General features: G+C 32.5%; 1 protein-coding gene across 1 annotated transcript; it reads right to left on the minus strand.

The window, feature by feature from the left end:
* Nucleotides 1–13,182: 13,182 nt before the first annotated feature.
* On the minus strand, nucleotides 13,183–15,556 carry LOC127119564 (pectate lyase). The gene is made up of 4 exons (XM_051049820.1): nucleotides 15,273–15,556; nucleotides 14,263–14,926; nucleotides 13,934–14,176; nucleotides 13,183–13,634 (listed from the first exon to the last, which is right to left on the minus strand). The coding sequence occupies exons 1-4, from the start codon at nucleotides 15,497–15,499 to the stop codon at nucleotides 13,413–13,415; spliced, it is 1,356 nt and encodes a 451-aa protein (XP_050905777.1). The 5' UTR covers nucleotides 15,500–15,556; the 3' UTR covers nucleotides 13,183–13,412.
* Between the last annotated feature and the right edge of the window lie 301 nt (nucleotides 15,557–15,857).

A 15,857-nucleotide genomic window follows, 5' to 3' on the forward strand; every position in this document is an offset into this window, starting at 1 on the left:
ACTTATAGTTTATTAACTTTCTACCAATAGAAAAATAGTACTTATTTCTTTGTTATAATATCCATCAAGAAAAATAAGGGATATTGATAATTTTGACCTCACCAAAAAATTGTAGTGAATCATACCACACAAATTTTACTGCCATTATTATTGTTTGATCCTCCATTACATGTGGAAGGCCAATCTCATATAATCCATTCAATGGTATCGGGAAAAATTGAGACCACCATTTTTAATAATCTTTTATCTCTCACTTTAATAATGTTACTCTCATAAAAAATGAGTATTATTTTTTCACTTTGATAAACATTGTTTTAAATGGCATAAAAAAGTGGTATCTGTAATTCACTATCATAAGTATGCTTCAGAATACTGTTAATAGGTGCTTAATAAATTAACCTATTAAGTTAAACAAATGTTTGATGATTGCACAATGTTTCAAAGCTTCTATCGTTAATTGACATGCAAATCTAAAATTTTCCTTCGATTATCAGATCAATCTTCACCTATTATTTTCCTTTTCAAATGTACAAAATAGCTTTGTAAGTGACATGGTGGCAGCAACTATTATGATTTTGCAGCACAGACTTTTCATTAAATAGTTGAATTAAGAGAAAAAAAATTTTGACATTTGGGATGCCAATACAAAATAAAATATTTTTTTTATCAATTTTCTTTGGAGAGCCAGTAAAACATTACATACATAAAAAATGACTACATACAAAATAATTGACTTGGGATGCATTGTACAAGTGTTTAAGGGAGAGCCTAAGAGAGATGGTGCCTAACATCCCCTTCATACAAAATAATTTACTTGTGAGCTGAATGACTGTAAATTAAAAACAATTTCTGATCATTCTTTTTTTTAGTGCAGATGATTTAGAAATCAGTGTCCACAATGTGTAGTTTTTGAATATGAGAAAAATACACAAAAATGGGGGATTGAATTGTGTATATAGGTTATTTTTCACTGATGATGAGCAATTTTAGAATCTGAACAAGTTCAGAGTTTGATATCAGAATGTTAATAGAAGCAGAATAAATAGAGTTCAGAAGCAAGTAGTAAATCAATACACACAGTTTATCCCAGTTCTCTCCTCAACTAAGAGTAATCTAACCCCTTTGTCAAACAAGAAAGTTTCACTTTAATCAAACTGATTACAATTTTGTTCAATCAAACCAGAAAGAGACGTCAATTGCTCAATCAAACCAAAAAGAGACTTCCGCTCAAGCAATTCTACCAGAGACTTCTGCTCAATCACACTAGAAAGAGACTTCACTTCTCAAGCACATATGCAAGAGATTTCACTGCTCAAGCAACCTTGTAAGAGACTTTCTCTACTTTAAATACACAGTTTAGTAGAAATGATTACAACTATACTTTGATGTTCGATAAGAAGTATATAAGTGTTACAACAACAACAATGATTTTTAACACTTAAGATTTCTAAGATATACAAAGATAAGAAATATTAAGAGTTTGTGCAAAATAATTAGATAAAACTTTAGCTCAAAATTTATACTCAAACTCCCTTTTATAGTGGCAGAAAAAGAGTCGTTGGGAAGTTGCTTCCACATGTGATCTTTTGAAATACAACAGCTCCAAGAGAGGGACGTTGGAAGATGAATCATGTTAAGATCCTCAACCAATGTGTAATTGTTGGAATTAGATCAATAACGATTAATCAAAACATACATGTTGAAGAAATTATAATATATAATTTAGACGCTGAAATCAAGCATGTATAAAATTAGAGGATTGATAAAATAGTTTTGGAATACCTTAATCTATTGAGAAAATTCTCTTTTGACGGTAATCCAAAAAAATCCAGAAGTTGATGGTTTTTGTGGTTCTTTCTCAACCGGTACTCCTTATGCCTAGAATTCTCTTCAGATTGAGAGAAGAGATAACTTGCTTGTGTCTGGTATATTGGGGATCATAGTCTATATATAGTGTGATGATCAATTAGGATTCTCATTATTCTCAAATGGGTTATCCTGACATCCACTCATATTTGAGTTCATACCCAATTATTTAATTAATTAAATAATTTCTAGATGAAATCTAATAAGCCTTTTATCTCTATTTGATCATTTAATCATTTAAGACACTTAATTGATAAAATAGTTAACATAATTAAAAATATATATATATATATATATATATATATATATATATATATATATATATATATATATATATATATATATATATATATATATATATATATATATATATATATATATATATATATATATATATATATATATATATATATATATATATATACTCATATAATAATCATTGAGATATTAAAATAATATATATAAAAATATTCCAACAATCTCTCACTTGGGTGATATATCTTAATAATTATATCATAGCTCTTTAGGCGTGTATTCGAATGTTATTTATCCTTAGATTTCAACTTTACAATCTGGTCCACCTCATACATCAATAATAGGACCATCATGACTGTCATCACTAACGTATAACGTGACAGAACCCTGACGACGACCATATCAACGTACTTGATGACATAGATCGATATAGATGAGTTGTATGGAAATTTCATGCAATGTGATATCTAAATCATACATATTTTCTACTAGTCCTACTAGAGTCTTTAGTGAGATCAAACTGAAGTTCCTTAGGTGCAATTCAAAATTACAATATTTGCACGTAACAAAAAACTTAATATTGTTATAACAATAATACCTCATAAGTTTTTATTTCTGCAGAAAAAAATTAAACATAACATAAAGTTTGTACCAAAACAAGGAACATAGAAAAATAAGAAAAAAAAACTCCTACTAATCAAATGCAATCTCAAAACCAAGACTCATGTGACCAACATGCCCATGAAAAATCTTAGGTGTCAAACCTTAAGTTAATGGGTCAGCCAGCAATAAGTTTGTCCCTATATGTTCTATCAAAATTTGATTCTCCTGAAATCTTTCTTTCACAACAAGATACTTGATATCAATAAATTTTTATTTTGTAGAACTCATATTATTGTTGGAGTAGAGCACAACTGCAATATTATCATAATAAACCTTCATGGGCCTTTTAATGCTCCTAACAATGTGCAGCTTGTGATAAAGTTTTGCAACCAAATTGCATGATTTGATGTCTCAAAGAAAGACACAAAATATGCTTCCATGGTGGAGGGAGCCACTAAAGTCTGTTTGGAAGACTTCTAGGAGATGACTCCTCTATCCAAGAGAAAGATGTAACCAGATGTGGAACGTTTGCTATCTGGGCATCCTGTAAAATCTGAGTCAGAATATCCAATGATCTCCAAGTTATCTGACTTCTGATAAGTGAGCATGAAGTCTCTTGTTCTCTTCAGGTAGCGCATTACACATTTTTTTGCTATCCAATGCGGCATATCAAGATTGCTTATATATCAGTCAAGAACTCCTACATTGAATGTTAAGTCATGACAGGTACATACATGAGCATACATAAGACTTCTTACAACTGGAGCATATGGAATCTATGCATCTCTTCCTTTTCAAGATCCGTAGTGGGACACCATTTGTGACAAAATTTGTCTCCTTTAGAAACAGGTGTGTCTCCTGGTTTACTATCTTTCGTGGATCTATCCAGAAGTATATCAATATAGCTCCTTTGTGAGAATCCTAATATACCTCGAGAACAATCTCTAAGTATTTGAATTCCTAATACAAAGGAGGCATCCCCAAGATATTTCATCTCAAACTTATTTGTGAGAAATCTCTTGGTTTCATGCAATGAGCCTATATTGTTGCTTTCCAAAATGATATCATCTACATATAGTACCAAGAAAACGAATTTACTCCCACTGAACTTTTGGTATACACAATTATCAACAGGGTTAGCCTCAAAACCAAATGAGGATATTACTTGATGAAATTGGTAATACCATTGACGAGAAGCCTGTTTTAGGACATAGATGGATTTCTTGAGTTTGCAAACCACCGACTTTGGATCTCCTGATACAAAGTTTTCTGGTTGCACCATATCTATTGTCTCTTCGATATTTCCATTTAGGAATGTAGTCTTTACATCCCTCTGATGCAACTATAAATAAAAATGAGCTACCAATGCCATTATGATCCTAAAAGAGTCTTTAGAAGAAACTGGAGAGAAAGTCTCTTTATAATCAATTTCTTCCTTTTGAGTAAAGCCTTTTGCGACAAGATGAGCTTTATATCTCTCAATGTTACCCTTCGAATTCCTTTTGGTTTTAAATATCCATTTACAATCAATGGGTTTCTTTCCTCCAGGTAATTTAACGAGATCCCAAACATCATTGTTAGTCGTCGACTTCATCTCATCCTTCATAGCATCAACCAATTTAAGAGAGTTTGGATTCCACATAGCTTGACTAAAGTTTATAGGATCTTCCTCAGTCAAACCGGTGTCATTCTTACATTCCTGAAGAAATACAACTTAATCATATGAAATTGCACTCTTCCTCTCTCTAGTGGATCGTCTTAATGGTGAATCTTGAGGTTGTTGAGTTTGAACTATATGTGATGTTTGGGTAAGAAACTCATTATTCTCTTGTTCTTGAGGCATGTTAGGAATAACATCATTGTTTATTTCAGGATCTATTTCTGGAACAAAGATAGGTATAAAGACTTGATCATTGTGAGAAATAATTTATTCATCAAAGACAACACTCCTTGTGCTTTTTCCCCTCCAAACTCTACATTCTCAAGGAATCTTGCATTTCCTATTTCAAAAAAAATTCTAGTGATTGGATTGTAAAACTCGTACCCGTTGAAGCGTTCAACGTATCCAATAAAATAACAGTTAATTGTCTTTGCAACTTTATTAATTTAAATGTAAAATAATATAATTTTTTTTAAAATTATACTATGGGTCCAACTTTATTATTTTAATTGTGAGAAAATTTAAATGTTAATTTTATTTTATTAAGAAATTTCTTTCTATGAGTGTTAATTAATTTGAATATTTTTAACACTCTCCAAGTACAATCAGTTTATTACACCTGTCACTATCGAGAATGAGCCGACTGACTGAACGGTCGCTTCTCAAAAAGAAAGAGATGAAAACAGAAAAGTCTCCATCGAAATTTATTTAATTTTCTCCTAAAAGAGAGGAGAGGATAAATAGTCAATAAAACCCTCAAAGAGAAAAAGAAAAGATAAGGAATTGGTCTCGCAACCAAGATTGGGTTCATAATTGGATTACACAAGGGGAATGTATTAGCACCCCTCACGTCCATGGTGCTCCATGGGAACCATTTAAGTTGTCTGCGTGCGTGGATATTTATCTAAATTTTCTTTTTTTCAAAATAGAGTGTGAAATAATGATATTGGGGTCCTTGCGCCTATGTATCATTTATCGAGTGATGAAGAATCAGAGCTCCGTAGTTCGGAGTAGAAAATGTTTGTGGGTTGATTGATTTTACCTTTGAGAAAATGGTTTTCGGTGTGATGCCCTAAGGCAAAAAAATGAATTTGATGGGTTGATGTTGATTTTACCTTAAAAGGGGATTTTATGAAAAGAGATGTTTGTGATTAGATTGCAGTAAACTTTATGGGTGCGGGAAAATATTTTAGACAAATAAGTCAAGCGTCTTGTGTCCAAAATAATCAGAGTAAGGATAGGAATGCACCATCCTTACTCATTCCCCACATCTTAAGGCTCGTGGCGTGCAATACTAATAATATTTTTATTGCTTTTTGAGTTTAATTTTGAAAATTCCGCTTGACATTGGATCAAGGGTTTATTACTTTGATTATGAAATGGTGACGTACAATGAAAGTACGCAAAGTAACCAAGCAAGAAAATAAAGAGTCTCATTGTAAGGTAGCTCAAGAGAAAGTCTTGTGCGCATAAAAGTGACCTAAGCTAACAAGTGGATAATGATGTTATAGTCATGTCTCCCTAAGGTAGTGCCATGGTGTCATTCTACAATAGGATTGTAAGTTACATATGAAATCCAAGTAAAGAAAAAGGTCAAAAATGATTAGGGTATTCACTTTTCATTTTTCATGGAGTTGAGCCTGAACCAGACCGGTGGTGATCACCGACGAAGATGACCGGAGCTAGGGCTCCGGTGGTGCGTTGGATCAATCCAGGTCATCTGATATGGTTCTCATGTTCTAATCTGGTTCTCATGTTCTAATCTCACGCATCCAAAGTGATTACCAAGCCTGCAGGGCGTTGACTAAGGACCATCATGGGTAGCGCGCGCTTGGCCATCAGATCTGCCACCTCAATTAATGAGGGAGATCTGATGGCCCTTATTTTTTTTGATTTTTTGATTTTCATGTTTAATCCCTTTATTTTAATTAATTCATATTAATTTCATTTTTAATCCAAAAAATATGGGACTTTCATCAAAAAAGTTTAAATATTTTCCTCTTTCATTTTCTGAATTAAAATCATTTTTTGGATTAAGTTTGATATTTTTCATGATTTAATTGTTTTTATGCATATTTCAATTGTTTAAAAATACTTCTGACTTTTTAAAAATTATGAATTTTTTTGTCTAAGGTCCTTTGACCTTGTTTGACCTATGATAAATCTCTTGGCCATTTATTTGGTGTTTTGAAGAGGTTTTAGGTTTTGACCAAACTAAATTTAATTTAAATACATTTTTAATTTTGATTTTTTAATTGATTAATTGTGTAAAATTATGTTGAGCCATTTTTATTGACTTGTGATGTTGGACTATGTGTTTGGGCCTTGGTCAAGGTTGATTTGACTTTTGTTGGATTAAAATCATTGAATTTAGGGGATTGATGAAATGTACATTTCATCTCCCCAAATGAATGAATGATTTTAATTTGATAAAATTCCTCCCATAACCAATTTTTGTTTCTCTCATATCCCCTCCCTTTTCATCTTCAACCCCATTCTCTCTCATCCTTTCCATTGACCAATGAAGTCTCAATATCCTAAGGCTAATTGTTTCATCAATAACTTTGTGTTAGATGAACCAATACACGTATGGATGAGATAGGTCCATCATTTGATCTTTTTCTTTTTGTGTGTGGTATGTTTTAGGTGTATGGTTCATTTTACCATATCTCTAACATTCATTAACACCAAAATTTCTATTGCCCCGCCTTAGATAGTTGTGACTTCTATATAAGTCCAATTACGATTGCTTAACATAGAGCTAAATTTAGACCCTAAAAGGCATAGCATTGTAAGTCTCCCATCTTTCATGATATTGTGTGGAAACTTGACCCTTTTTCATTCCTTTGGAAGATGTCTTGGTTCAAGGATCCATGCTTGTGAATAGAGGGTTGAGTGTTCTACAAAGAATGACTTGATCAATTGAAAAGAAAAACACCACTAACATCTAATCAATTGAAAAACTCACCAGATAATCAGTTCTCATCTGTAACCAGTAGAAAAGGCATTGGACCTTCTTCAATAAGTAAGGTTTCTAAAAAATCGAATTCCCATATTCATGCATCATGTTGAACATTTCTAGATACCACAATGCTTGTTTAGATGCCAGTAATGAAAGCCCTAACAATTTGGGCATTGATTGTTGTTCATAGCTATTTAATTTCATTTTGAATTTTTAGTGGATGTATTACCACCCTAGTGGTTGAAGCGTGCGTGTTAACGCTTTATTTGTGCAAAAGATCCGGGATTCGAATCCCCCTCACCCCAAACCCATTTTATTCATTGTATTTTTTTTTTGCCTATTTATTTTTGTTGTATTTCATAACTTTAAAGGCTCATAACTTGATGATCCCTAAGCCTTTGTTAGCCACTCATTTTGCTATGTGTTGATAATTTTGTCTACTTTATGACGGTGAAAAGAAATTCTATAATTGATTTATTTTTGACATACTTATGCTTGTCAAAAGTTGGTACCTTTTTAGGATTGTTGTAAGGTTTCAAATGACCTTATTTGGTTGATACTTTAATTTTTTAAATCACCATGACTTGTATGAATGTTGTGCATCATATATGAACTTTATTTGGTGTTGTTAATATGTGCCTCTTGGTTTTGACCTAATTTTGACTTACTTTAATGTATGTTTACATGTTTATGTTCTTTGAACTTTGTTACTATGTCATCAAATTTTGTGTGTTTATTTTTCCATTGTTTATTTTGCCATTGATCCATGATTCACATGTAATTTTTCTATTTCTTGTTGAACCTTTGTGTGCATGTTTTCCCTTGTATTTGTCTTTTTTTTACGTGTTTGCAAATGCTTTAAACTTGTTATAACATGTATTTGTATGACTTGTATGCTTACATGTTCAAACCTTTTGTATGATGTTGAACCTTTGATTGTGATCATATTGAACCTTAACATGCATGTCTTGATTACCTTAACTTGTTTTCATAATTAAGTTGATGTTATGTCTAAACCATGTCTTACTTCATGCATATACATGTTCATTCATACTTATTATGACATCCATATAATGTTCATGCATTGTTATGTCATTTATCTTTGTTTATTCATGATGATATATCCATGTCATTCATATTAGTGTTAACTTTATACATATTTGATTGATGTTGTTGTATCTTTGTTCATGTTCACATGTTGTACATATGTTTTACATACCATGCTTGATATTGTTATGATCATGCTTCCATATCTTTGTATTGGTGTCATGTATGGACATCTTCTTCATTTGCTTATCTTTGTAGATGTCATGTTTGAGCATCTTCTTTATCATGTCTTCAGCTTTGTGGATGTCATGCTTGAACATCTTATTTACCATTTGTTTATCTTTGTAGATGTCATGCTTGAACATCTTTTTTTACCATTTGTTTACATTTGATGTCATGCTTGAAAATCTTCTTTATCATGTGCTTATATTTTTGTATGTCATGCTTGAACATCTTCTTCATCCTTGTTTGTCCTTGTTGATGTCATGCTTGAACATCTTCTTCATTTGCTTATCTTTGTGGATGTCATGCTTGAACATCTTTCTTTACCATTTGTTTACCTTTGATGTCCTGCTTGAACATCTTCTTTATCATGTGCTTATCTTTGTTGATGTCATGCTTGAACATCTTCTTCATTTGCTTATCTTTGTGGATGTCATGTGTGGACATCTTTTCTTTACCATTTGTTTACCTTTGATGTCATGCTTGAACATCTTTCTTTATAATTTGTTTATCTTTGTGGATGTCATGCTTGAACGCATTGCTTATCTTTTGTTTATCTTTTTTCCCAAATCAAAAGGAAAGAACTCTTTATTAACTTAATGTCATATGTAGTTTAGAAATCCCCAGTTCCCCTTTGACCTTGTTAGAGTCATTTTCACTTTCAACTTAGATTTAAGTAAGAGTTTGTATTCTTGTAAGTGTGTTTGTTATGAACGCTTACTTCCCCCTTTGGAATCTTGATTACTATCTGTAGCAACCTGAAAAATACAGTGCGCGAAAAAACAACCGGCGAAAGAAAATGACAGAAGAGTTGCCACCGTGCGTTATTCGTCCCAAATGAGGGAAAGGAAACGCTCGAAGTAAACCTGAAAAAGGAAAGGACAAGATGGGGTCTCGTAACCAAATCTTGGGTTCGGGAGTCGGTTATGCGAAGGGAAGGTATTAGCACCCCTACGCATCCGTAGTACTCTACGGGATCCACTTTTGTAGTTCTTGTCTAAAGGGTATGAGTTTATCTTGTGCTGTTTACCAAAAAAAAAGGTTAAATGAAAATGACTCGCGCGGATGTCGCATCCACTGCATACGTATCTCATCTGAATATGAGAATCAGAGTCTTCGTAGCTCGGCTGACCTATGGGTTGGGGGGATGTGTGCTCGCTAAGACATCGCGTCTTATGCCTACGTATCTCATCTGGAATGAGAATCAGAGCAAGCCGTAGTTCGGCTAACTACGGGGTTATGGAGTGGGTTTTGGACGAACGACGTTACTACGCAATCTACCGGATGCTCGACCTTTGGAGACTTACTCACCTGTAGTAGAAGGAGTAAACGTGTGTTTAGGAGAAGAAAAATCAATGAAGGGTTAGGGTTTGGTGAACTCATGCAAAAAGGCAGTCCTTGACGAAGGAACCTGTAAAAAAACACACAAAAATATTGCCTCCTATCGAGGTCTTCCAGCTAGGAAAGCAGTAAAATGCGGGAAAAATGTAAAAGTACCACGCGGATTAAGATCCGAAGTAACAACAGTTAGAGGAATGGGAAACCCAGAGATCCTTCCAAGCTAAATACCATCAAAGAAAGTGAGTCAGTACAGGTAATCGGAATGAAACCTCCAGTGGGTATCCCACAAATAAAGTGGAAAACCACGCAAGTTATCCCTGCAAAAGTCATGTGAGCCCTCACAAAAACTCAACAAACATGTTAGAGACAAAAAAAATAGGGTAATCAAAGGTTGCCCTCAAATCAAAATGTAACCACATGAATCATGCCATTAAAATTCACAAAAAAGACATGCATCAAAAGGGTATCAAATTCACCCATAATACCTCATACATTTAGAGCATTCAAATTAAAGGCATAAAGATGATGGATATAGGGAAAACCTAATTGGAGAGCTTGATTGAAATTGAGTTGCACCCGTGAGGTTTACAAAACAATCTTTAGGGTTTATGTGAGGCAGAGGTGATTCTGTGCAGTTGAGTTTCCTTCAGGGTTTGGAGGCTGCTCTGAACTTTGTTAGCTCTTCTCTCACTATCTTTTTCCTCAGGGTAATAGGAATAGAATGAATATTTGTTTCACTGAAACTCTAGTATTTATAGCCTAATATTGGTAGCTTAGTGGGTTTTTGAGAGAGGTCCAAGTCTGAGATTTTTTCTTTTATTTATTTATTTATTATTATTTTTATTTATTATTATTATTATTATTTATTTATTTTTTAAATAAAGTTTCTTGGATCTAATTTTGATTGATATGATGAAATGCAATGTATCTAATATTAAATGACCTAAAAATGAATGCATGCATGAGGTGTAAAGCGTATGCTTCCAGGAAAAATGAAGGATAAATTTTGGGGTATTACACTATCAAGTGTTCTTCCACCCTTAGTTAGGTGAAACATGGTTGCTTTGATTCCATCCTTATAAGGATACGTAGGCACATGACCGTGATGTTTGGCAAGCAAACTTAATAAAACCTTTAGGTCCTTCCCAATAAAACATTTCCAAACAATAGAAAACAAACAATGACATAACACAAATACTTTCAAAAGATTATTATTGGATACTATAGATACTTAGGATGCTAATACCTTCCCTTAGTATAACCAACCCACGAACCTTAGATCTCTTCGCATTGTTTTTACATTTCACAATTAGAATTTTATTCGATCTTTTCCCTTTCCCTTAAATAAATTAAAGTTCGATGGTGAACATTCAATATTTTATGATTAAAGTTAATATAATGACTTGTTATCCAATTCTCACCGCGACAGATTCCATGATTTAAATGAATTTCAAGAATTGATATAATAGAGTGACATATCATATTATGACCGAGTTAACAAAAATATGGATAGGTGGCAAAACAAAGATGAAATGTCAAGATGATAGTTTGTAACTCTTTTTTAATATATTATAAATTGATCTTAGCAGTGCCAATTTTTGGGAAGTAAAAAACAAATCAATTTTTCATAATTCGAAACCAAGATTTTCTATTTGTGAACATTTGGTGGTTTGGTTTAAACTTTAGGAATGCGAATTTTTCGATAATAAAACAATCCAATAGCAAAAATCATGTTTTCAAAATTTAAACTACCTTCTATTCGCAAACAATTAGTGGCTTGGTTTAAATCTTAGAGTTTTTTTTTTAATTATCATATTTTTTTAAATTATATATTAAGATAACTACAATTTCAATTAATTTACCAAATTAACCATGTTTCACTTGGACGATAATAGGAGGCACCAACCCTTATAACACATGCTTTGATTACTTACACATATGCATCATTCATCATAGCGCATGCATATGCCTTGTAGGAGCATGCTCTCCAGCATATGACTACTCCTTTATTATTTACATGCATGCATCACTCATATGACTACTCCTTTATTTTTTTACATGCATGTGCCAATTAAAGTGGCGCATGCTCTTACATTTGCATGCATGCGCTAACTATAGTTGCGTTTGTGTTTGAAAATCTAATGCATATGTCATAAGGGTTAACATCAACTCTTAAAATATGATTAGTTTGATAAATAAATTGAGAACGTAGTTATTTTAATATATAATTTGAAAAAATTAATTATTTAAAAAAAATTTAGATCGTAACCATGTCAATTTTTTAAAAATAAAACAATCCAATTACAAAATTTAAATTTTTAAAATTTGAACTTGTGAAAAAGCTGGTGGTTTCGTTCAAATCCTAACGGTGCCAATTTTTGAAAATAAAAAAATTCAATTACAAAAATCAAGTTTTCATAAATGGTTTGGTTCGAAATCTTAGCCTATCCAATTTTTCGAAAATAAAACAATTCAATCACTAAAATCAAGTTTTCACAATTCAAACCCAAGACCTTCTGTAACAAAAAAAAAACAAAAAAAAAGGAGACTATAACTTCTATTTAAAAAAGGATTAACTAACCACTTATGCTAATTCATAAAAGACAAACATGTCTTATACTTTTACTTTATATTCATATTACACCCAACCTATAATTTGAAATCATAATGTTGAGCTTGAATATAATACATTGTTTCTGATTTTGTTTCATTGTGAAACGATGGAAAACGGATGTCAGAGTGAGTGACAATAGTGGACGGACGGAAAATGAATTTCAGCGATCACGTTTAAGCGTTTTTCATTAAGAGTATAATTCTCTTATTTATTTTGTTTGGTTCTTGAGATTATTCTGATAAAATTTCTATTTAACTTTTGAGATTGTCGTGATATTCACAAAATTTCTCAAGATATTTATTTATAATGAATAATTTATTTTGCTTACAACATACTTGAAATTATCTTATATTTTTGATAATGTCAACATTTCTTATTCTCTAGACTATGTTATTTTTAGAGGCATTAGTTATGCAGTTAGACTAGTTGTGTTATCATTTCTCATTGCAAATTAGAAAGCTCACTTTGTTGAACCTGCACCCATTCAGTCTCTGGAGTGGAAAAAGTAATCTAACAAAAATTGTAGACACATGATCAAGGAAAACACTACTAATATCATTTATAATTATGTAAATGATTAGTTTCTTTAGCTAGATCACACTAATTGTGTTTATAGTAGTGCTATAATAAATACATTGAAAGATTGATGAGTAAGTAATACCTAAGAGACAAGGTTTTTTATACTCTAGGAATATTTACAATCTATCAAAAATCTTAATTAATTCTAAGTCTGTATGACTTGGCAGAGACATGGTCAGTGAAACCTTCTTCTTATCTATTGTCTGCGTATAAAAAGTGTTAAATGCTTAATGATGTTTGATTTAGGAAGGGAATTTTGAAGACTAACAAGCCTTTCCAGGTCTACATCTAAGACTACCGGAAAAACGAGTCAACCTTCCGACATAAGTTCCAGGCCTAGCTTTGATCATATCCTTTTTTGAGAATGGTCTGTTAGTCAGCAAAGGTCCAGTTTGTCTGAAAAATGCTCCGTTCATATAGACGTCATTGATTGATTTCCATTGCCAATTTTTCCACTCTCCCTCTGATGCACCTCGCTTTGTTATCTTCAACACAAAAGTAGAAAATAACATGAGACTTATTTTTTATTATAGTTCCATAAAATTTATTTTATTCCTTTATCTTTTTCAATCATGTCTTTTGAAGGGACAACGATTGAGAAAAATAATATTTTATAAGGAACTCTTTCAAATTGCTTTGCAAAGTAAGGATGCGATTAATGATTATGACATGATAATATGTTAACATTAAAAGTTTAACTAATAAATTTGTTTACCAAACCACGACTAGAACTCGTAAAGCATATATTTATATCCCTAAGAATGATTCATGAGGAGATGCATACCTCTTTAGCATGGGGATTGTTAGGAGCTATGAATCGGTTACCCTCACTTATAATGGTAGGATTTTGACTACCACCAATTGCATACATTTCCCAATGAGTGTAGTCATTATTAAGCACATGGACAAAACCATATCTAACCCTTGGCATCCTTTGAATTAATCTCTTACCAAAATGGTTGAATGCAAGCGTGACTTGCATTTTCTTATCACCGTCATAGCCATCAGTTGCACCAAATAACATCACCTACACCATATACACAAACAAACAAAAATTGAGGTAATTTTTTACAAGGAAAAACAGGTAAATAAAATTACCAGATTACTAATTACCTCATTGTGATCTGTGAAATGGCAATTCGAAATGGTAATGGCGGTGGATCCCATGATAATATCAACGAGTCCATCTCTGCAGTTTCTCATAGAAACATGGTCAATCCAAATATTGCTGGAACCAAAAATTGAAATTGCATCACCATCACTCTTTGTCCTTAGACCAAAATGGTTCTCAGCATCTCTAATTAGCCCCCCATTGCCAACTGTAATGTCAAAAATTTTGATCCCGTGAATGATCACGTTATTGATAAACTGGATAGTAATCCCAGCACCTTTAGCAATGACAACAGTAGTTCCTCGTCCATCAATGGTCTTGTCACTTGTCATTATGAGTTCCTGGTTGAGCCTAATGACCATGCTACGAGCAAAAATGATCCACAAAGGTCCATTTCTTGTAACTGCATGCCTAAGGGTTCCTGGACGTGGATTAACCATGTCATTATCTGAGGGTTCGGTTACCACATAGATAGGACCGGCTTTTCCACCAGTAGCCTTCCTTCCAAAACCTTGTGCACAATCTGCAAGCTTCTTGCGGTTCTTTGCCCAATTAGGATCACACCTCCAACACCTGTCAATGGGGTTTGTAGCCATACATGGATGACCTCTTCTTAATTTTTTTTCTCCTAGGTTCCTTCTTCCTGTATTTTCGTCAACTATCATTCTGTTTATCAAACAAAATAAATATTAAAATATGACAGATCATACTTATAACTAATTCTATGAGAGAAATAATATATAATATCCAGTGAACAATAATGTAAGTGTCTATTTTGTTTGAGATAATGTTTTAATTTCCCTTTGCTACTGAAATTAAAGATTTTGTCTCTTTATTTTCACAATATTTCGAATTTTGTTTTATGTTGATATATAGTGAAAATGAGGATGTAGTTTTGTCATTAGAATAAAAAATTATAAAATGGAAAATATTTTCCTCAATATGAATAGGTTTAAAATCCATCCTATAAAATTAAATATATTAGTAAATATGGTAATTGCACAAAGCTCACTCGCTAACAACAGAAGTCAGATTTTCCGAGACTGCATATGGGTCAGGTGTATAAGCTATGTTGTTTGTTTCTTCAGCTTTCGCTGCTTTTTCCTGCCAATATGTATCATTAATGTATGGAAGTAGGTTTTTCCAATACGTGTCTTGCTCTTTAACATTAGCATGCACTAATGTAGGTATGATTACCACTAAAATAGTAAAAAGGAAGAGATGGTACAATTTTGCCATGATGGTTCTTTGCCAAATAGAAAGAACCCTCTTCCTTCCTACAATGAAAAGGGGTAATCAAATTGTCTCAATAGAACAATTGTCACAATGATATTCTTTATATAGGATCATGGCAGAAACAAATACAATGAAAAGCCAAATTGGGTAAGTCGTTTTTTAGAGTTTACTTATTTCTTTGTTGTAATAATATCCATCAAGAAAAAAGGGATATTGATAATTTTGACCTCGCCAAAATTGCAGTGAATCATACCACACAAATTTTACTGCAAATTTTATTGTTTGATCCTCCATTCCAAGTGGAAGGTCAATCTCATATAAACCATTCAATAGTTTCGGAAAAATTTGAGACCACCATTTT

The sequence above is a fragment of the Lathyrus oleraceus genome, chromosome 2 (assembly GCF_024323335.1).
Source record: "Lathyrus oleraceus cultivar Zhongwan6 chromosome 2, CAAS_Psat_ZW6_1.0, whole genome shotgun sequence".
NCBI lineage: Eukaryota > Viridiplantae > Streptophyta > Magnoliopsida > Fabales > Fabaceae > Lathyrus > Lathyrus oleraceus.